This window comes from Chelonia mydas, chromosome 7 (assembly GCF_015237465.2).
Source record: "Chelonia mydas isolate rCheMyd1 chromosome 7, rCheMyd1.pri.v2, whole genome shotgun sequence".
In the NCBI taxonomy this organism is placed as follows: Eukaryota; Metazoa; Chordata; order Testudines; family Cheloniidae; genus Chelonia; species Chelonia mydas.
In genome coordinates, this window is record NC_057853.1 from 121,397,122 (window position 1) to 121,416,934 (window position 19,813).

The following is a 19,813-nucleotide window of genomic DNA, read 5'->3' on the forward strand; positions in this document are numbered from 1 at the left end:
CCTTCGCTGGACTTCAACAGCCCGACTTGGGCCCCAGAAACCACGAGACTGGCTGCAGAATCAGATTTTAAAGATTAACCCACCTGGGCTCTTCTCCTTCGCCAGCTGGCATCTCAGGCTTTTCCAGCTTCTCCAGACAACCAGCAGGGTCAGGAACATACTCGTTTTGTTTAAAAACCAACGCGGAGTTTCAGCTGTTCCCCTGACTCCAGGAGCTGGGGCTTTAGGAAAAACACCCAGGCCTGCACCAGAGCTGATGACACCTTTGGAGTTAAAAGGACAGGCTGTTTCCATGCTGTCTCTCTCTATTTGGGGGCTGGCAAGTGGAGGGTTTTCTCCCCTGGAGGAAGATCAGTCAGCCCTGCATTTCAGCCCAGCCCTCCAGCAGGGCTGTTTTCCTGGGGGTCACATCCCTCGGCCACTCGCCTTTCCCCACCTCCATCTGCGAGCAGGCCAGGGCTGCTGTGTGTGGGGCCCACAACACGGCTTAGAAATAACGACGTTAATCATAAATATCCAGGAAGCCTCTGAGCTCACAGGAGGACTTTCAAGTCTAATTAGTGGCGGATTTGCACCAGCGTCCCCTGAGCGCGAGCAGGATTCGCCGGCGCGGCCACGAAACGAGACACTTGGCTGTAATTAGCACCAGCCTCCCGTCGGCAAGAATTACTTCCAAATCCCCCCGGCCCCGGCTCCAGCACTGCCATGCAGGCAGGAGACAGGTGAGCTTAGCGGCGTGTTGTCTGCATTCCCAGGATCGCTGACCTGGGCCAAGCGACACGGGCGCCCGCGGCGATCGGCTCCCGTAGGTCGGCGGTGGAAGCTGCCGGGAGATGTCAGAGATCACAGCCGAGCGGGCTGACCAGCAATATCTCATGGTTTCCTTGCATCTCCCCTCCCCACACACACACTGTCTGCCTCCAGCTGGTCTCTTGTCTAGCTTATCAGGCGTCTGGGGGAGGGATGCCTCTTCGCTCTGGGTTTGTCCAGCACCTAGCACCGTGGGGGTCCCCATCCATGACTCAGGCTCCCAGAGTGCTGGAGAAGCAGCCAGAAGAACCAGAGGCGTCTCGAGATTAACCAAACCACCTGGCAGCCGGCAGCTTCTCCGGAGGAGGCGTTCTCGGGGCGAGGGGGCGGGGGGAGGGGGGGGGGGGGATGTTGTGCCTGGCTCAGCTTGGCAGCTGGGGCTGCTCTTTCGTTCTGCATGCGGAGCGCTGGGCTCATCGGCAGGACCAGGTGCCGGCGCAGGAAGAGCTGAAGGAAAGCTGCCAAGACCCCAGAACACAACCGAGAGGCTGGCAATGGGAAGAAAGCAGAGAGGGGCCCTGCAAACAGCTGGGGCTGGGCCCCCGGCCCCTGCTGCCTGCACCAGACTGACCCATCAGCCTCCAGGCAGGCCCCTGGGTAGTCTGCATGCAGGGGACCATGACAGGCCTGGCGCCGGGCGCCCCGTGTACTCGTTGGTGGTGTAAATCTGGAGTGACTCCATTGAAGTTGCTCTGGATTGACCCACAAGCCCAGCCCAGAGCTGGGAGAGCCCCCACTGGCCTGCCTGGCCACCCCCCCCACACGCACCCCGTCTGAGACACGCCTCCCGAGCCCACACCGACGAGCTGCCCTTAGGTTCCCAGTTACCCCCAGCCCAACTGCGCACATCCCCTCCCATCTGGCCACCATCTGGAGACTGAGCCCTGAACAGCCAGGATAATGCTGCCCTCTGACGGGTGCAGAGTTACCCCCTACGCTACCGAGGAGGGACCCGCCGGCTGGCTGGAGGGACATGGGCAACGCAGCACAGGGGAGACGCTAGCTGGGCTGATGCCCCAGACCGACTCCCTGGTCCATGACCCGGCTGCATCGCTCTGTGAGAGGCTGGGAAGAACCAGGCCGGCGCGGCCCTCGGTCACACCCACCACCCCATGGCTCCACACGCATGTAACCGGGGCCAGAGCCAGATCACAACATAATAGACTGGGCGGGGGGGGGGAACTGAGGCACAGAGCAGGGCAGAGACTGGCTCGAGGTCAGTGGCACAGACAGGAAGAGAAGCCAGGTCTCCTGGCCCCCAGCCCAGACCTCTGGCCACCAGACCAGGATACCTAACATTTGGCGTGGGGATTGCGGCTGAGAGCGGCCCGGAGCTCTGGGCTGCCCAGTGCTGGTCGAAGTGAAGCAGGCAAGGCTGGGGAGGAGGCGAGGGACGGAAGGGGGTGTATGTGGTGGGATGAAGGTCGCTGGGACCATGCTGGGGGCTAACTGGCGATCGAGGCCTGGCGAAGACCCAGCGGAAGAGCAGCTCAGAGCGCTGGCTCCAACCCAGGCGCGGGGAGAGAACGGAGATTATAAGGGGGAGAAGTTGCTGCCAAAGCAGCTGAAGCCCGGATGCCTCAGCCCCCCGGATCTGCACCTCCTCTAAGCCAGCCGCACCTCCCACCCTGAGCTATTGGGGTCACTCCAAGACAAGGCCATCAAGGAGCTCCGCAAAGCCAAATAGCGCCAGGGAATGTTGCTCCCCAGCAGACAACACCAACATCTGACTTAGAATCATGGAATATCAGGGTTGGAAGGGGCCTCAGGAGTCATCTAGTCCCACCCCCTGCTCAAAGCAGGACCGACCCCAGCTAAATCATCCCCGCCAGGGCTTGGTCAAGCCTGACCTTAAAAACCTCTAAGGAAGGAGATTCCACCACCTCCCTAGGTAACGCATTCCAGTATTTCACCACCCTCTTAGTGAAATAGTAAAAAGAACAGGAGGACTTGTGGCACCTTAGAGACTAACAAATTTATTTGAGCATAAGCTTTTGTGGGCTACGGCTCATTTCATCGGATGCATTCAGTGGAAATAGTGTTTCCTAATATCCAACCTAGACCTCCCCCACTGCAACTTGAGACCATGACTCCTTGTTCTGTCATCTGCCACCACTGAGAACAGTCTAGATCCATCCTCTTTGGAACCCCCTTTCAGGTAGTTGAAAGCAGCTATCAAATCCCCCCTCATTCTTCTCTTCCGCAGACTAAACAATCCCAGTTCCCTCAGCCTCTCCTCGTAAGTCATGTGCCCCAGCCCCATGTGCCCCAGCTGGGGCAGAAGAACGAGGAGCAACGGTGGCAAATCCAGTGGGGGGCAAACACTGCTGCAGAGGGGCTGGGTTCGACCCGCTCCTAAGGGCAGAGCAATAGTCAGAATCAGTCGTTGGCCCAACCCACCCCCGGATCCCGGGGGATGCTCCATCACTCCCCTCCCCTAGCTGCCCATCAGATCCACTCGCCGGAGGGCGAGGGCAAGGAGGTGGTGGTTGCGAATGGGGCCAGGGCAGTCTGCGGGTGCCAAGCCCTCGTACCCAGCACAGCATGGCCAGCGTCTGCCAGGGGCGGGTTCTCCATGGGCTGCAGCAGTGGGAGGGGGCCAGGCCCCGGGGTACAGCTGTCCTTACAGACCCCTACCCTGCACGCAGCTGGGGCCGGTTTAGCTCTCGCTAAAGGGCACCGCTTGGCACGGCTCACAGTACGGATGGTGCACGGGCAAGCAGCCTTGTCTGCACTAGGACCAAAGGTGCTTTGCACCAGGCGGGGCCAGCCCGGGTGGCCGTGCAGGGCACAGGGCCCCCCAGGTGGGGGGAGGCCGCCCACACTCGGCTGTTCCCACAGGACCACCTGCTGCCCTGGCAGGTGCCCCCAGTCTATGCGCAGGGTCCCAAGGCTGCCCGCCCGCCCCCCGCCCCAATCCATTGGCAGCACCAGAGCTGGGAGCAGTTCCAATGCCCCCCACCATTTACGCCCTCCGGCCCCGTGGCGCTATCCAGGCCAGGGCACATCCCATACCACCCACCCCCGGCTCCCTGCACCCGGGCTCCCCCAGCCCCTCCTCCTCCTTTCTCCCGCTTAGCTGAAGGCCTCGAACAGGCCTGGCTCTCCCGCCACGCGGCCCGGCTCTCCCCGCAAGCCCCGGCGGAGCACGGGCACGGGGAGCCAGGGGCAGGGGCATGGGCCTAGGAGGTGCCACTTTCCAGGCGGTCGATCAGGGTTTATTTCCACTGGGGGGATTCTGGTGCCTGGAGCGGAACAGAACCCAGAGTAAACCAGAGCCGCTGAAGAGAAATGCCGTCCCCCCTGCAATGTCTGGCCATGCAACCGTGGCCAGGGCCGGGGCGGGGAGACATTTCCCCTCTGGTCCAGCCACTTGGGAGAAACCTCCATGACACTGAGAGCGCTGGAGGCCCGAGGTTCATCCTATCATCTGCAAAGCTGAAATGCGGAAACACTGGGGGTGGGGGGATGTTTCCGCCCCGCTACCCCACCTCCCAGCCACGATGGGGGGAAATTTCCTCGCCTTCTCGCCCGACAAGCCGTGGCTGAGACTCGCCCCTATGCTCTGGCTGGTGCGTGCGGCCAAGCGGCCGAGGCGGTGCGCACACGGGTCTCACCCCAGGCCCTGCCGCAGGCTCCCCCATCCCCTGGCAGAGCCCCCGGGGAATGTGAAGAGATGTTTTCTCAGCCCTGCATTTTCATTCTGAGGCATCAAACCCTGGGGAGACCCCCTTCCTCCCTGCAGCCCCCACTTCCCAGCTCTGCCCAGGTGATTAATTCTGGCTAATGAAGTGCTAATGGTGCCTCACTTCCAACCAGTTATTTAATTAACCAATGAGAAAAAGAAAGACGGATTATCCCGACAGAGGTGGCAGTGTATAATTAATGCATGGCGGGCTGCGGAGAAAACAAACAGTGACTAACCAGACGGGACTTCCCTGCCCGCCCTGGGACAGGCACGGGGTTCACAGGGTCGCTGTGCGGCCAGGAGCCCCGCTTCCCATCCGGTGCAGCAACTGGCAGGCACCGCCCAGGCAAGAGAGACCCAAAGCCCCAGCAAGGCACCTCACACACCTCCCCGGGCAGAGCCGGGAGGCTGAGCCCTCCCACCCCCCGCCTGGCACACACCTCTCCGGGGAGAGCCGCGAAGCAGAGCCGCCTCCCCCGCCTGGCACACACCTCCCCGGGCAGAGCCACAAGGCAGAACCCCCCTGCCCCCCGCCTGGCACACACCTCCCCGGGGAGAGCCGCGAGGCAGAGCCTCCACCCCCGCCTGGCACACACCTCCCCGGGGAGAGCCGCGAGGCAGAGCCGCCTCCCCCGCCTGGCACACACCTCCCTGGGCAGAGCCGCGAGGCAGAGCCCCCCTGCCCCCCGCCTGGCACACACCTCCCCGGGGAGAGCCGCGAGGCAGAGCCCCCCACCTGGCACACACTTCCCCGAGGCAGAGCCCCCCCGGCCTGGTGCCCCACCACACAGAAGAGGTGTCATGCCTGGGGATGGGGAGGTTGCTACCCATTCATGTAAGCGGGCTCCGACCACGGCTTGTGAGTAGCTAGCCTGGCCTCCTGCCCAGCCCGGCGCCCTCTGACCCAGCTCCGGCTTGGCCAGGCACAAAAGGAACCGTCGTTACAGAGCAGTCACTAAAGACGCTCCCCCGACCCAGCCGCCCTGCCCCTGCTCCAGGCGCAGTGGGAAGTGGATGGATTGCAATCAGGATGGATCCACTGAGCGCACGCCTTGATTTGTCTCCGGGACCAGGGTAACATCCCGGCCCTCCCGGGACCCCCCCACGCTCCAAAGGGGACCGGCGACCCCAGCAGCTGCGTCACTAGCTTATTGGCAGCTGTAAAAACCAGGGCGAGACTCCCCTGCCGACGTGCCAGGAACCATGCTATGGGACGCCACCCTCCTGGCACCGGCGCCCACGCTCTCCGCTGGTTCGCAACACCCAGCCGCTGGCGCACCCCCACCCGGCACACCGATGGTGCTCCGAGGACGACGCCCTGTTCTCCAGCCTCTCAGCTTTCATCGCGCCTGTGTCCTCGGGGCAGAGCTAGATACGCTGGAGGGTACGGATAGGGTCCAGAGTGACCTAGACAAATTGGAGGATGGGGCCAAAAGAAATCTGAAGAGGTTCAACAAGGACAAGTGCAGAGTCCTGCACTTAGGACGGAAGAACCCAATGCACAGCTACAGACTAGGGACCGAATGGCTCGGCAGCAGTTCTGCAGAAAAGGACCTAGGGGTGACAGTGGACGAGAAGCTGGATATGAGTCAACAGTGTGCCCTTGTTGCCAAGAAGGCCAATGGCATTTTGGGATGTATAGGGAGGGGCATTGCCAGCAGATCGAGGGACGTGATCGTTCCCCTCTATTCAACACTGGTGAGGCCTCATCTGGAGTACTGTGTCCAGTTTTGGGCCCCACACTACAGAAGGGATGTGGACACATGGGAGAGAGTCCAGCAGAGGGCAACGACAATGATTAGGGGACTGGGACACACGACTTATGAGGAGAGGCTGAGGGAACTGAGGATGTTTAGTCTGCGGAAGAGAAGAATGAGGGGGGATTTGATAGCTGCTTTCAACTACCTGAAAGGGGGTTCCAAAGAGGATGGATCTAGACTGTTCTCAGTGGTAGCAGATGACAGAACGAGGAGTAATGGTCTCAAGTTGCAGTCGGGGGAGGTTTAGGTTGGATATTAGGAAACACTATTTCACTAGGAGGGTGGTGAAGCACAGGAATGCGTTACCTGGGGGGCGGGGGTGGAATCTCCTTCCTTAGAGGTTTTCAAGGTCAGGCTTGACAAAGCCCTGGCTGGGATGATTTAGTTGGGGTTGGTCCTGCTTGGAGCAGGGGGTAGGACTAGATGACCTCCCGAGGTCTCTTCCAACCCTGATATTCTACGATTCTATGAACATCTGCAATATGTACTTGGAATGGCACTGTATTTTGGCGACTCATATGGGCGGAGCTTATTTGTGGGTGGAGCTTGGAACAGCACCACCCCTTTTTCCCCCAATTCTCCCCACCAGTGACATCAACTTATTGTATTGCACCTTGTCCTCACTTAGCCTGTGAGCTCTTTGCAGCAGGGACTGTCTCACCCCCTGTGTCTGTCCGGTGCCCGGCGCAATGAAGCATCTGGGCACTCCTCTATTACAAGGAGAACCACCCCTAGCTTGAGGCTGGCATTTGACCAGCTCTGCCCCCGACTGGCTCATCGCCGATGTGGGAACTGCCACGCCTGACCCAGACATGGTCCCTCCAGCCCAGCGGCCTTCCCAGCTCGGACAGCAGCCACAGCCTGCTGTGGGATGAGCTGCCCACGGGTGGGCATCAGAGACTGGGACTCCTGCCTTGAGGAAGATGGGGTTCACAGCCCCCGCAAAACTTGTGGCTTTCATAAGCTTTGCTTTCATGGCTCTGGCTGGTCTCAAGATCTAACAGACCAGTCCCTTTTAAATCCTGTTAAACCATTGGCCACCATTACATCTGGTGGCAGTGAGTTCCACAGGTCAACTGTGTGTAAAGATATTTAGTTCCCTTTATATTTGTCCTCTTTCCAGGCCACTGCATGTCCCCTTAGTCCTTTACTAGGACTGAGGGTGAGCAGGAGACACTATTTGTTATTCTGTATCTAAGTGAGCATGGAGGAGAGTGGGGTAAGGGACCAGGGGGCATCTAGGGCATTGTTCCAGAGCAAGCCAGGAGATGAATGCCCTGTTTGCCACACTGGAGAGCTGTCCCCCCGGTAGGCAGAGGGACACTCTCACGCTTCCAGCCAGGCTGCAGCTGCCCACCACAGCGGGACCGTACAGCGTCTGGCCTCATCTCTGTGGCGCTGATCTGGGGACTCTTCCAGGGGTCACCGCAGCTCCCACCCTGCCTCCCGCCTCCCCAAACACCCTGGTCTCTCCCTGCCAAAGCTCAGGCTCACACAACGCTGAGAACCACCCACTCTGGAGCCAGCAGCTCGTCCTTGCTCTGAGCCGGGCCCACAGCTCTCAGAGCAGAGCGGGGTGTCCACACCAAAGCCTGCTGGAATTGCAGAGACGAGCCGCACTCCACACCTGGGCCCCACAGGTCACGATCCCTTCACGTGCCCAAGAGGGTCACTTCCCTGCTTGATTCACGCTCACAGCACAACCCAAGGATCTCATGGCTACCGTGCAGCCAGACACACGATACGTCTGGGGGAAGGCACCTGCAGTGCGTGCTCTGTTGTCCTCACTCCCCACCCCAGCGGGTTAATGGCCAAGGGCTCCCCCAACAGGTGAGGTTAGCAATGAAATCCCAACGACACCCCATCCTGGTGGTGGTAAACCGCTCTGGTGACGTGAGAGGCCGGAAGGAAGCTCTCGCCCACAGTGAAGCCGGGACGCCTTGTTAGCACGAGACGTTGCACACCCCCGGTATCGCACGCTGGCCTGCACACGCTCCACAACCCGAGGCTGAGGCCTCGTCCATACACAGAGCCGCCCCCATGCAACTAGAGGATTTCAAACTGGTTTAGTCAGCGGCCGTGCAGATGCTTTGATTGCTGTTTGAACAGGGCTTAGAGCTGTTTAGCTGAAGGAAATTAGGAGCAAAATAAGCCACTCAGAGCAGAGGTGCCAGGACGGACAACGCGACAACGCAAAAATGTTCTGGGACACCAGCTAATGGTGACACCGGTTCCACCACGTTCCCCAGTCAGGACACATTACAGAGTGCAGTAACCCTGCGCGTGAGCCCGCCCCCTCCCAACTGGGAGCTCTCCTCCCGCAGGCAAGGCAAACTCCTTATTCAGGAGCCTTTCTCGGGGGCTGCCCCCATGCATTTTAATTTGAAGCAAAGGGCAAATTTACTTAAAAGCTCAAACAAACAGAGACGCCTCGGCCTCAAGACAGAAGCTTTTAGGATCCTGGTAACGAGGCCCCACTGAGCCACAGCCTGCCAGCCCTCACCACTCACAGCACTGATAACGAGGCCAGCCAATCCCATCCGCCCCAGCCCTGAAAGCACGTCACCCCTCTGCTGTTCCCACTTCCCCGCTGTGGACCCTGCAGTGCCCTCCAGGCCTCTAACCTCAGGGCTGAGAGCTGCTGTGTGAGGATGTGCCTTGGAGCCAGGCTGGCCAGAAGCTCTGCAGGGAGGCAGAGAGAGACCAAGTGGCTTTATAAGAACCTAAGAACAGCCAGACTGGGTCAGGCCAATGGTCCGTCTACCCCAGGATCCTGTCTTCCGACAGTGGCCAATGCCAGGTGCCCCAGAGGGAATCAACAGAACAGGGCAGTTATCGAGTGACCCATCCTCTGTCATCCAACCCCAGCATCTGGAGGCCAGAGCATAGGGTTGTGTCCCTGACCATCCTGGCTAATAGCCAGGAACTTATCTAGTTATTTTCTGAACCCAGTTATACTTTTGTCCTTCACAACATCCCCTGGCAAGGAGTTCCACAGGTTGGGTGAAGAAATACTTCCTTGTGTTTGTTTTAAATCAATTGCCTATTAATTTGATTGGGTGACCCCTGGTTCATGTGTTATGGGAAGAGGTAAATAACATTCCCTATTCACTTCCTCCAAGTGTCATGATTTTATAGCTCTCCGTCATATTCCCCCTTAGTCGTCTCTTTTCCAAGATGAAAAGTCTTAGTCTTATTAATCTCTCCTCACACGGCAGCCGGTCCAGCCCCCTCCTCGTTTTCATTGTCCTTCTTTGCACCTTTTTTAATTCTAATATAGTTTTTTGAGATGAGGCGACCAGATCTGCAGGCAGGATTCAAGGTCTCGCTGTACCATGGATTTCTATGGTGGCATTATGAGATTTTCTGTCTTCTTATCTAGCCCTTTCCTAATGGTTCCTGTTGGCGTTTCTGGTGGCTGCCGCACACTGAGTGGATGTTTTCAGAGAACGATCCACGGTGACTCCAAGAGCTCTTTACGGACCCTGCTTTCCTTATTCTACTAGAGTTGCCTGCTCAGTGTTAGAAGAAAGCGATCTCCAGTGGGATTTGTCCCCATTCGCACATGACAAGCTCAACAGTCCAGAGAATGACCCTGGTCCAGGAAGGCAGGGGGCGGGTATCAGCCCCGCCGGGCCGGAGGGGAATCTGGAGGGACTTTTCCATGGAAGGGAGAGCAGCAGGGTCAGCATGGGGAGATGTGCATGATTAACCCTTTCCTACATCCCCTCCACACCCCAGGGCTTCGTCTTGTGACTCTCATGCCTGCCCGGTCCAATGAATCCAGTGCAAGGAATTATGATTCACTGAGAAGCCACAAGTGGGTTCAAAGCCACCAACTGGTCCCAGGTTCACATGGACGCAGGGAGAGATCCAGATGCCTGGTGCCCCAGATCAGGGTGGGGAGCTGGGCCTGTCCCTGCCCTCGAGGTTCATGACCCTTCACAGACTCGGCCTGCGTTTCCCGAGTGGGATGAGCGGTGGGCGGACAGAACTCCCTGCGGGGTCCAGGGTCCGGGCTGGGGGTTCTGAGCACCACAACCCTTCTCCTGCCGCAGCACGGGACAGGGGATGGCGGGGGGGGTGTGTCGTGTTTCTTTTATAGACGAGTCGTGGCTAACCCACGCGACTAAAGTTCAGGGTCTGGAGCACCCCCCTTCCCCCCCGCAGATTGTCCCAGCAACTGGCCAGCACATAGCTTCATCATCTCCCAAGCACAGTGATTTGTCTCAACCCAGACCACTTCGCCGAATGAAAGTACCACTAATGAGTAGAGGCAGCCAGGGGAGGGGGGGGCTCTCTTCTGCCTCCCACATGCACCCCACCCCTGGGATTATAGCACCACCTGGGCTCATTCAGGGAACGCTGCTGCTTTCCCCTCTGACAGATGGCCCAGAACTGGCTCCACAAGCTCCGCCCTCTCCGCAGGGCCATATCACCCAGTATGGCCCACGCGGGCACTGTAGGAAAGAGGGAGGCCAGGGGGAGTAGGCGCAGCTGCATCTCCTCGGGGCTTCGGACAGCGCAGAGGGAGCTGGACCCCGGAGTCACTCAGCAAAGCTGAGGCTGAAAGAATCCAATGCCTTTTGGGGGGTTTTCCCCTTTATTTCTGCATGTATTTTGTGCTCCAGCGACCAAGTGAGTCCCCAAACTCAGCTCTGCCAGCACCCCTCAACCCAACCCACAGCCCCCTGCTATCCCAGCCCTGGGCTCCCCCCAAAACACACACAACTCCCGACCTGCAGCCCTCCTTCTATCCCACCGCTTGGGCAGCAGGGGCGCTAGGCCACTGAGACCAGACGCTCGCGTCATCGGAAGAGCGGCTGGATTCGAGGCCAAGCTTCTGGAAGCTGACCGCCAGCACGCTAACCACTGGCCTCCAAAGCGCCCGTAACACGTTCCGTGATCCTCGCCGCAGACAGAGCCAAGCATGCAGACCCGGGCTCCGCACACAGGCCCAGAGGCGGGGGGAGGGGGTCACCAGCAAACCCCCTTCCCACCCCATTCTGGGCACCTCGCTTGAAGTCACCTGGCCCATGAGTCATGCACCAGTGTCTGCAAAATCAGATGTTTCAGCGGCAACCTCCAAAGAAACCAGCCTTGCCTCACTCAGCCTTCCACCTGCCTCGGCCCGGGCGGAGGGCAGGAAGCAGACAGACTCTCCTCAAGCCTCACCCACCGGAGGAAGCAAATGTCACCCTGAAAAATCAACTCCGGCTGCAGGCAGCGCCCCTCCAGGGTCCCCGCCCCCCGCCCGCTCAGCTGCTGACACAGGCCGTGTCCCAGTAACGAAGCCAAGTTCATTCTACCGGTGCCAACTGCGAGGAATGAGCCGGCTGCACACGCTCCTCGCTGGCTCCCTGGCACGGGCCCGGCTGCCTCAGCGTCTGCAGAGGGCCTGGAGGCAGAATCCTGGCACAGCCCTACCTGCCCCTCCTCCCCGTGGGGCGAGAATCCCAGGCCCCCGGCTGCAGACACCTCCAGTCCCCGCCAGATTCTGGCTTCAGTCAGGAGGAAACAAACACAAGGAAAAGCGCCATCAGATGTCCCCGTGGGACGCAACCGACTGGCTCCGAATGGGCGTGACCAAGCCAGGACAGCAAAGTGGGGAGAGCTACAGAAACCGATGCAAGGCAAGGGGAGGCAGCAGGCATTGGGGAGACATTCTGGCAGCATTAGCCCCCCTCCCGCCCCCCACCCTTTCCAAAGGTGCAGCATCCCTTTAGGGCACAGTGCTGAGCGTGGGGATTTCTCGGCTTGGGATCTGCTCCCCTCTCAGCACCCGCCAGGGTCTGTCCTAAACGCGCGGCCAGGGACTGCCTTCCAGCGCCCCGGGCCCCACTCGGGGAACAGGACACAACAGACCAAACAAGCGGGGTCCCCAGTGGGTGACAGAACAGCGGAGAGAGAGGAGTCCCAGGGACAGGGAGGCTGCGGGGCAGGCGAGTCAAGGAGGCAGCTGCAGAGGAGAAGGCTCTTGCGCCATTGCTGGGGAGGCGAGGGCTGGAGGAGAGGAGGGAGGGGGGCAGGGAGGTAGGAGGACAAGTTCTGTTCTCGTTCACAGCCGTACGGCCCCAGAGGAGAGCAGGCAGCAGCCCGGGACGCTGCCTGATGCAAAGCCAGATCCCAGGGCGAACAGGGAGTCTCAGTGCCTGTTGCGTCCCCTATAGGGTAACAGCCTACTACTGCTCTGCACGGGCGGAGCCGTTCCCTTCATGCCAGCAGCGGAGGCCGGGGCTGTGGTGCGGAAGCTGCCGGGTTCCAGCCCTGCCGATGATCCTGGCGGGGCAACTCCAAGGGGTGAGCAGCAGAGGCCGGTGTGCGGGGGGCAAGGGGTCCCCCAAGCGACGCACTCGGGGAGATTTGAACACTGCTCCAAAAGCAGCCAGACAAGAAAAGGGGGGTTCGTTTTTGTGCATTTGAGAAGAGCTGCCCGACCCCATCTACTCCCCGGACCCTGAAGGGACCCAGCCCCCCTGTGGCGCTAACTGCCCCGAACCTGCCCCTCTGTGGAGCTGCTGCCCGATGTGCTACCCAGATGGGCATGTGCCCAGCCCAGCCTGATCCCTGGACAGGGCTCTGCCCCCCCAGCCCCCGGGCACAGGAAAGCCTCCAGGCTGGAGGGGGGAGGCTCACTTAGCCAAGGACCTCACATGGACCAACCCCAGGGGCAGGGTTCCAACTGCAACTGGCAGGGTCAACATGGCCCCCTCCCGCTCTCCACTGCTCTCCTCTGGGACGCAGGGATGGGGGTGCATGGCAGAGCTCCACACCACGACACATGCGCACACACACACACACACACCCATGCATCCAACACCCTGCCGGACACACACACACGTCACCCCAGCATGAACCCAACACACCGCCGGACACCCCCCCCCCCAGCACACACCCCGTCACAGCCAGACCACCCCTCCTGCGCACACACATGCACATGCCCACACACCACCACACCCCGCACTCTGCCACACGCACAACTGGGCCCTGCCTCTCTCTTTGCTATTCTCGCCCGTTGGGCCACATTCATTGAGCCACGTTACTGCTTTGCTTGCGTCTTTGGGATACGGAGCTGACAGCACCCCTGCTTTACAAACAGGGAAACTGAGGCACAGACAGACAATGCATCACACAGCAAATCAGCGGCAAAATACAGAAGAAAACCCAGCTCTCCCGGCTGCCTGGCCCCAGCTCTCCCCACTCGACCGGAGGCAGAGCCCAACTGATGTGGTTCGTTGATGATCTAATCTGGGCCTTTGGAATGTGGCCGGGCCATGGGCACAGGCATCGGCTCGTGGTTTGCAGTGAAGCCCAGAGGATCCTTAAAGGGGTGATATCCACAGGGCGATTCTCCCACTGCCTGCTGATGAGGGTCCTCTAGCTAGAGGAGACGTGGAGAAAACAGCATTGTGAACTGGCTAGTGTGTGGGTGCCCCCCCCCAGCCCGTCCTGAGCAGTCTCTAGAGGATAGAACTACTCCACTGTGTGTCAGAAGCCCTATACTGCTGACAGCTAGTAGAGATTTTCCTTTACGGGAGGACCTGAGTTTATTACCTCTGCTACTGTGAGGCCCCCAGCAACATGCCTAGCCAGAAGGCTGCTACCAGTTGGTAAGACTAGAGTGGTGAACAAATGAGCCAGGTCTGGGAGTCTATCTGCCTCAAACCCTGGGTGTGTGTTTGCAGAAAATACTTTGCAGCAGACAAGGGGGCATATTTGTTTTTGTCTTATATTAGGGACTAACATATAACTCATGCGTGAGAGATGCATGGTCAGCATTCCTAGCACAAACCCAATTATCCCAGCTCCTCTGCTCACGAACATTTCCAGGGGGACGCTGAGGAGCACCGCCTTATCCCTCAGCGCTGGAAGAACTGGTTTTTTTAAACAACCCCTCTACGGGCGCTGAGACCCAGGCCAGACGTTGCACAGTTACTTCATTACTAAATACACTTTTCCTTCCCACTAGGTAATGGGCAGAAATGCTAAGATTTAACTGAGTCTCTTTATCGGTCATGGGTACAGAGGGAAAGAACCGTATGTTTTTATAGGGCCAGAAGGATCCCAAACCACCCTGCAGGCTGTTTCCCTGGTGAGTGCTCATCTACCACTCTGATGCACCTGCCTCTGGGGCGGATCACAACAGCCGCTCAATGCCACATGACAACAGCTTGTAGCAAGGGAGAAGAAGGAGAAGGTCTCCCATCGAACCCACTGTAGGCAGAAGGTAGGTATCAGAGCTGTAATTTCCCACGACACCGGACCAAATTCCCTGATCCTTCTGAAAGGGAACAAGGGAATTTGAATGGTCACTCGGGCTCAGGACACTGGGATTAGGGCTCTGCCTGAAGGAAAGGGGAGTGTCGCCTACTACCAGCGACAGGAACCTCCTGAGAGTCTGGGGGTGGTGTGAACGGGACCACACCGGTCTGCTCCAGAACCAGAAACTGGTGCACAGACCTAGAGTGGTGCTGGAGGGAAAAAGCCATGTTCACAGCCCACGTGTGGGAGACGCTGCTGGGACAAACAGGGACAGGGCCCAGCGATAAGATCTCATTCTGCTGGGCCATTCTAGCCTCTTGCCCTAGATATGGGGCATCCGGGAAAAGCTGATGCATGCACCAGTAACTGTAGCCTCCCGGAGGGGATATGGGCATGGCAGTGAGACGGACACACCTTTCCTGTCCCAGGGCAGCACGGCCCAGCACTCGGATCACATTTCTGCCCAGCCACGGGCCGTGTCTGAAGAGATCCCTCAACACCAGCATGGTCGGCCTGCAAAGCAATCGCTCCTGGTGCCCACGGGGCTGTAGGAACCATGTCGTTTATGGATGGCTCTTATTTGCTGCAAGCGTCATCTCAACATCCCCGAAACGGACCCTTTTCATTCAATGTGTCTCACACACCCCCACCCCCACCCACCCACGCCTCCACAGCCCCACCCACGCCCACCGCACACTCAGACATACAGAGCACGCCTAGACTCCCCCCCCGCCACATTCATGCCCAACACGCACAGAGCATGTGCTCGTGTCCCCAGCACACACCACACACACGGGTATACGCCTTGCACACGTGGGCCCGGGGCTGGCTTGAGCAGGGCAGCCGGGGTGCAGAGGGTTAAGACTGGCAGAGGCTCGCTGCAAAGGAGAGAGCAGGGTTAGCATCCAGGCGCGGCTCTGTGCTGTCTATACAGAGCAATTTTCATAAGCTCTTTAAATTCAAAATCAATGACCCGGGCTGCAGGCACAATGGGATTCCGCTCTCCGCTCAGCACGGCTCCCCCTCCTTGCCAGAGAGCGGGAGGGATGGAAAAACCTCCCCCCCCGGTGATCTCACAGGGAGTAGGTTAGCCGACTTCCCCATGCAGCCAGGGCTGGGGCGGGCAGCCCACTCCTCTACCCTGCACATGCCACATCCTTTGCTCCCTGCGGGGGGGTCGGGGGGCACTCGCAGTGCCCTGTGCTGGGTATCGCTCCGGAGGCAGCAGGCAGAGGAGGGGCTGTCCACGTGCCCCTTCGGCTGGTGCCGCACAGAGGGCGTGAAGCCTTTCCAAGGAAACAGTCTCGGTTGTTGCCGGTGGGGAGGCGCCCTCTCCCCCCCACCCGGATCACCTCTCGAGGGGGACAAAGCGGAAGAGGCCTGGGTGCAGGACAAAGAGACGTACAGACGGCAGAGAAGAGACGGGGGTCAAGGTGACCCTCGAGGCCCCACCTACACAATAACCCAGCCCGGGCACTGTACGTGGGACCTTACCCTGTCCCCACAGCTGGGTTAGAACCTGGACAGCACCAGGCTTTAGCCCCCGGTGCAGGGATGCGGTCAGGTACAGGCTACACTGATCTGTGTTTTAACTGGGTCCCCACCCCCTCCACTACAGCTGTTGATTACACGAGGCCACGTCAAACCCCCGTCTTCTTGGGACCTAGCGACGTCCTCCATGTTCTGCACTTTGACATTTCTAGCAACTTGAGGTCTGCAGAGGCAGCTGTGAGTTGGGGAGGCCGAGTGGATGCAGCATGTTCCAGCAGAGACGTACACACCGTGCTCTCTCCTGGTGACCCTCCTGTCCATCTAAACCATGTGACTCGGACCAAATGCTGCGGTTGGCCTAGGGAATAAACACAGAGCAGCAAGCCCTGCAGAATCCCAGGGGCAGTACAAGGGAGGAAATTACGATGGCCAGACCTGGGACAGCACCACTCCACCGAGCAAACTAACCAGTTGCCTAGAGCAGAAACTGGTTACCGGATGAGTGAGCAAGGTTGCAAAGAAGGGACATTTCTAAGCTGCCCTGGGGCAACAGTAGAAAGCAGACACATGACAAGGCTGAACTGACCATCTTTGTCTGCGCCATGTTTACACTGTCCCCAGTATGAAGCAGCTTCTCTTTGCTGACGTTTTAAGGAGCAAAGTTCACCACAAAATGAAGCTTCAGTCTTTTTACCCAGTTTTAAAGGCTGATGGAGGGGGAGCTAGCTGTGAAAAGGCAGGCCTGTCGCAGGGCTCAGCAGGAAGCAGCCAACTCTAAGTTAAAGCTGGACCTGCATTCTCATTAGCAGCCATGAAACACTGTCTGGGGACAATCAGTCACTTCCCCGCTCTGTGCCTCGGTTTCCCCCTCACAACACTGGGATGATGATACTGCCCAGCTTCCCAGGAGGGTTGTGAGGCTTCTGGGAACACTAAAGTCTGGCTGGAAGATGCTGTCTGAACTACAGAGTGTTATTCCAGTCAGGGCTCTGGTACGGTGACTTGCTGACAGCCACGTCCCAGTGAAAGGTCTCAGCACACGAGAGATCTGAGTTTATTTTTAACTGAGGTTTGATTTAAATCCACACGGACATTGTGAAGTTCCCAGAGAAGCTGAAAGTTGTGTGGGTTTTGAGTTCCTACACGGCTCAAAAATATCTTCCTTTCAGCACATCTCTGCAGGCAAAGCCGCTCTGCCCGCACACATAACACTGCTCAGCGAACCGGGGGGGTGTCGGCTTAACTCCCACAGGCCTCTGGAAACTCACAGTCAAGGCCTGAAATTCACCCCACTGCATGGCATAAAGGGGATCTAGCTGTCTACGTATGTGGACAACCCCCTTGCCCCAGGATCTGACCATCACTTGGCATAAATGGATTCATCTCCACAGCCATCCCCAGGAAGTAGGTCAGGAGCATTAATCCCATTTCACAGAGGGGAAAATCAAGGCCCAGAGAAATGGTGCATCACACAGGGGGCATGTGAACCCAGAGTTCCTGCCGTCCAGTCCAGCATCTTCACCACAGGACCATCCTTCCTAAGGAGCAAACGTGCCATGAGGCCCCGGCACAGTGGAGTTAATCACACACGGTGCGTTAGTCCGCACTATGGATTTCCTGGTGGGCGGCTGTGTTTAAATCCGAGCCCCCAGTGTTATCAGAATCGTAGCTCCCCTGTGCCCGGAGAGGGACCTCACGCAGGTAGGCTACGAACTGCTCTGCAGCTTGCACCTGCGGCCCGATTCCCATGCCCTGCACCTTGTGTCGGCATCTGGCCCTGTGCAGAGCAGATGGCACACGCTGCCAGTCTGGCCCTGAAGAGGATGGAGTGGACCCAGCCCAGGGGGCTGCGCTGCCGGGCACCTGAAAACAACACCCCTGTGTCTGGAGGAAGGCAGAGAGCACCTGGCGGAGGAGAGAGCCAGCTACTTGGGGAAACCACGCTGTGCACTTCCAACGGCACACCCTGCACAGCCCCCGCGCCCGGCAGAGGGGGACAGCTGGACTCCTGCCAGAGGGCGGGAATTCCCGCGCTGCCCTGGATGCAACCAGCAAGGCTGGAGGGACCTGGGGGCCTGGCACAGGGGCAGGAAGAATACAGAGCAAGGGGAAAATCCCTCCCTGGTGGAACGACACCGGAATCCCGCCAGGGACGGCGTCAGGTCCAGGGGACAGTTGCTCCCCCAGGGGACGTTCCATGTCCAGGGGGCTCTCCGCAGACACAGGGAGGGCATGCGGAGGAATCAAAGATGGCTCAAGGAGCGATGCCAGCCGCAGCTCTGCCCGATGTGCCTTAGCCACCCGACCTTCCTGCCAACCCCGGCCCCACCTGGCAGCAGCAGGACAGGGTCCTTTCTCCCTCGGGCAGCTCCCACGTCCCTGGGAGGACGACAGGGTCCAGCTCGCTCAGTGCCCTGGCTCCGCCGCACAGGGATTTGGGGAAGAACTCTTTTGGCCAGCATCAAAGGAGCAGGCAAGCCCCAGACCAGCCGGAATGTCTCCAGGCACCGCCAGGCCACGGACCCTTCCCCACCCCGGCAAACAACTCCCCCCACTCGCACAGAGCCAGCCACCCGGGAATCGCCCCTCCACACACACACACACACACACACACACACACACACACACACACACACAACACCCCGGCAGCTGTCACTAGCCTATTTGCCAGGCTGCAACTTCAGGACGCATCGTGTGGAAGCAGAAACGTTCTCCCATCCCCACCGCCAGTCCTTCCGCACCGTGACCAGAGACCCCGGGGCTGGGCTGGGCTGAGCAGGGCAGGGCACCCCCCCTTCTCCTGGAGTAACTTCTATAGGACAAAGAGGCAGAAGCAGGGAGGGCAAGTGGCGGGGGGAGCGGGGATTACAGGGGCCAGCCCGGGGATGGGGCAGGGAAGGGTCCTGCTGGGAAGCACCTGCCCTGGCCTGGGGCAGTCTGGGGGGCTGGAGACCCGGCTGCGCCCTGCACCTTGCTGCTAAGCGGATGCTGCACCTCTCCCCCCCCGGCCGGGCAGGACTCACCCGTCAGCTGGTCGTAGGAGCCGTCCAGGTCCCTGGACTCGGACAGACTCTCCCGCCCGCCTTGGCTCCGCATCCTCCCGAGTCCGGCGCGGGGCTGGGACAGAGCCCGGCGGCCCCGCTCTGGCTGCGGAGCGGAGCGGAGCGCAGGGGGGCCGGGCGCACCCCCGCCCGCTGCGCCCGCTGCTCCGGGTCTCCTCCGCTCCGGCTGGGCGAGGAGGCGGGGGGAGGGAAGGGGTGGAAGGGACGGGGGGGCCGAGGGGGCTGCGGGATGGAAGGGGGCAGGGACTGCTGGGGGGGCGGTAGGGGGCAGGGGTTGGGGGCTGGGGCTGCTGGCAGGGGAGAAGGGGCTGCTGGGGGGTGGAAGGGGGCAGGGGTTGGGGCTGGAAGGGGGCAGGGGCTGGTCGGGGGAGAGGAGGCTGGATAGGGGCAGAGGCTTCGGGGGTGCTCCGATGCGGGGGGGCACGGGCCGGGGCTGCTCCCGGAGGCTGCGGGGGACCCGGCAGCCGGGGGCTCGGGGGCTGATGCGGTGGCTCGCCCGCCTGCGGTCCAGGGGCTGCCCCCGAGCCCCCCGCCCAGGGGCCCCGGCTCGGTGCGCGGCGCGGGGGGACTCGCCTCTCGGAGCCCGGCTGCGGGGAGCCGGCAGCAGGTGGGGAGCCGGGTGCAGCCCAGCCGCGTCTTGCCGCCGCCGCCGCTTCTCCTCCCCCTCGGCTCCGCACGCAGCCTCCGCGCTCCGCCCGGCCCCGCCAGCCGCCCCCGGGCTGCTGCAGAGGGGAAACTGA

General features: G+C 60.1%; 1 protein-coding gene across 1 annotated transcript in view; it reads right to left on the reverse strand.

The window, feature by feature from the left end:
- The window catches only part of KCNIP2 (potassium voltage-gated channel interacting protein 2), a 130,010-nt gene extending 110,785 nt beyond the window's left edge, over positions 1–19,225 (reverse strand). Inside the window, exon 1 of the mRNA XM_043552319.1 lies at positions 19,035–19,225. Within this exon, the coding sequence (XP_043408254.1) occupies positions 19,035–19,107 (73 nt within the window). The 5' untranslated portion in view covers positions 19,108–19,225. The remainder of the gene's footprint in view (positions 1–19,034) is intronic.
- Between the last annotated feature and the right edge of the window lie 588 nt (positions 19,226–19,813).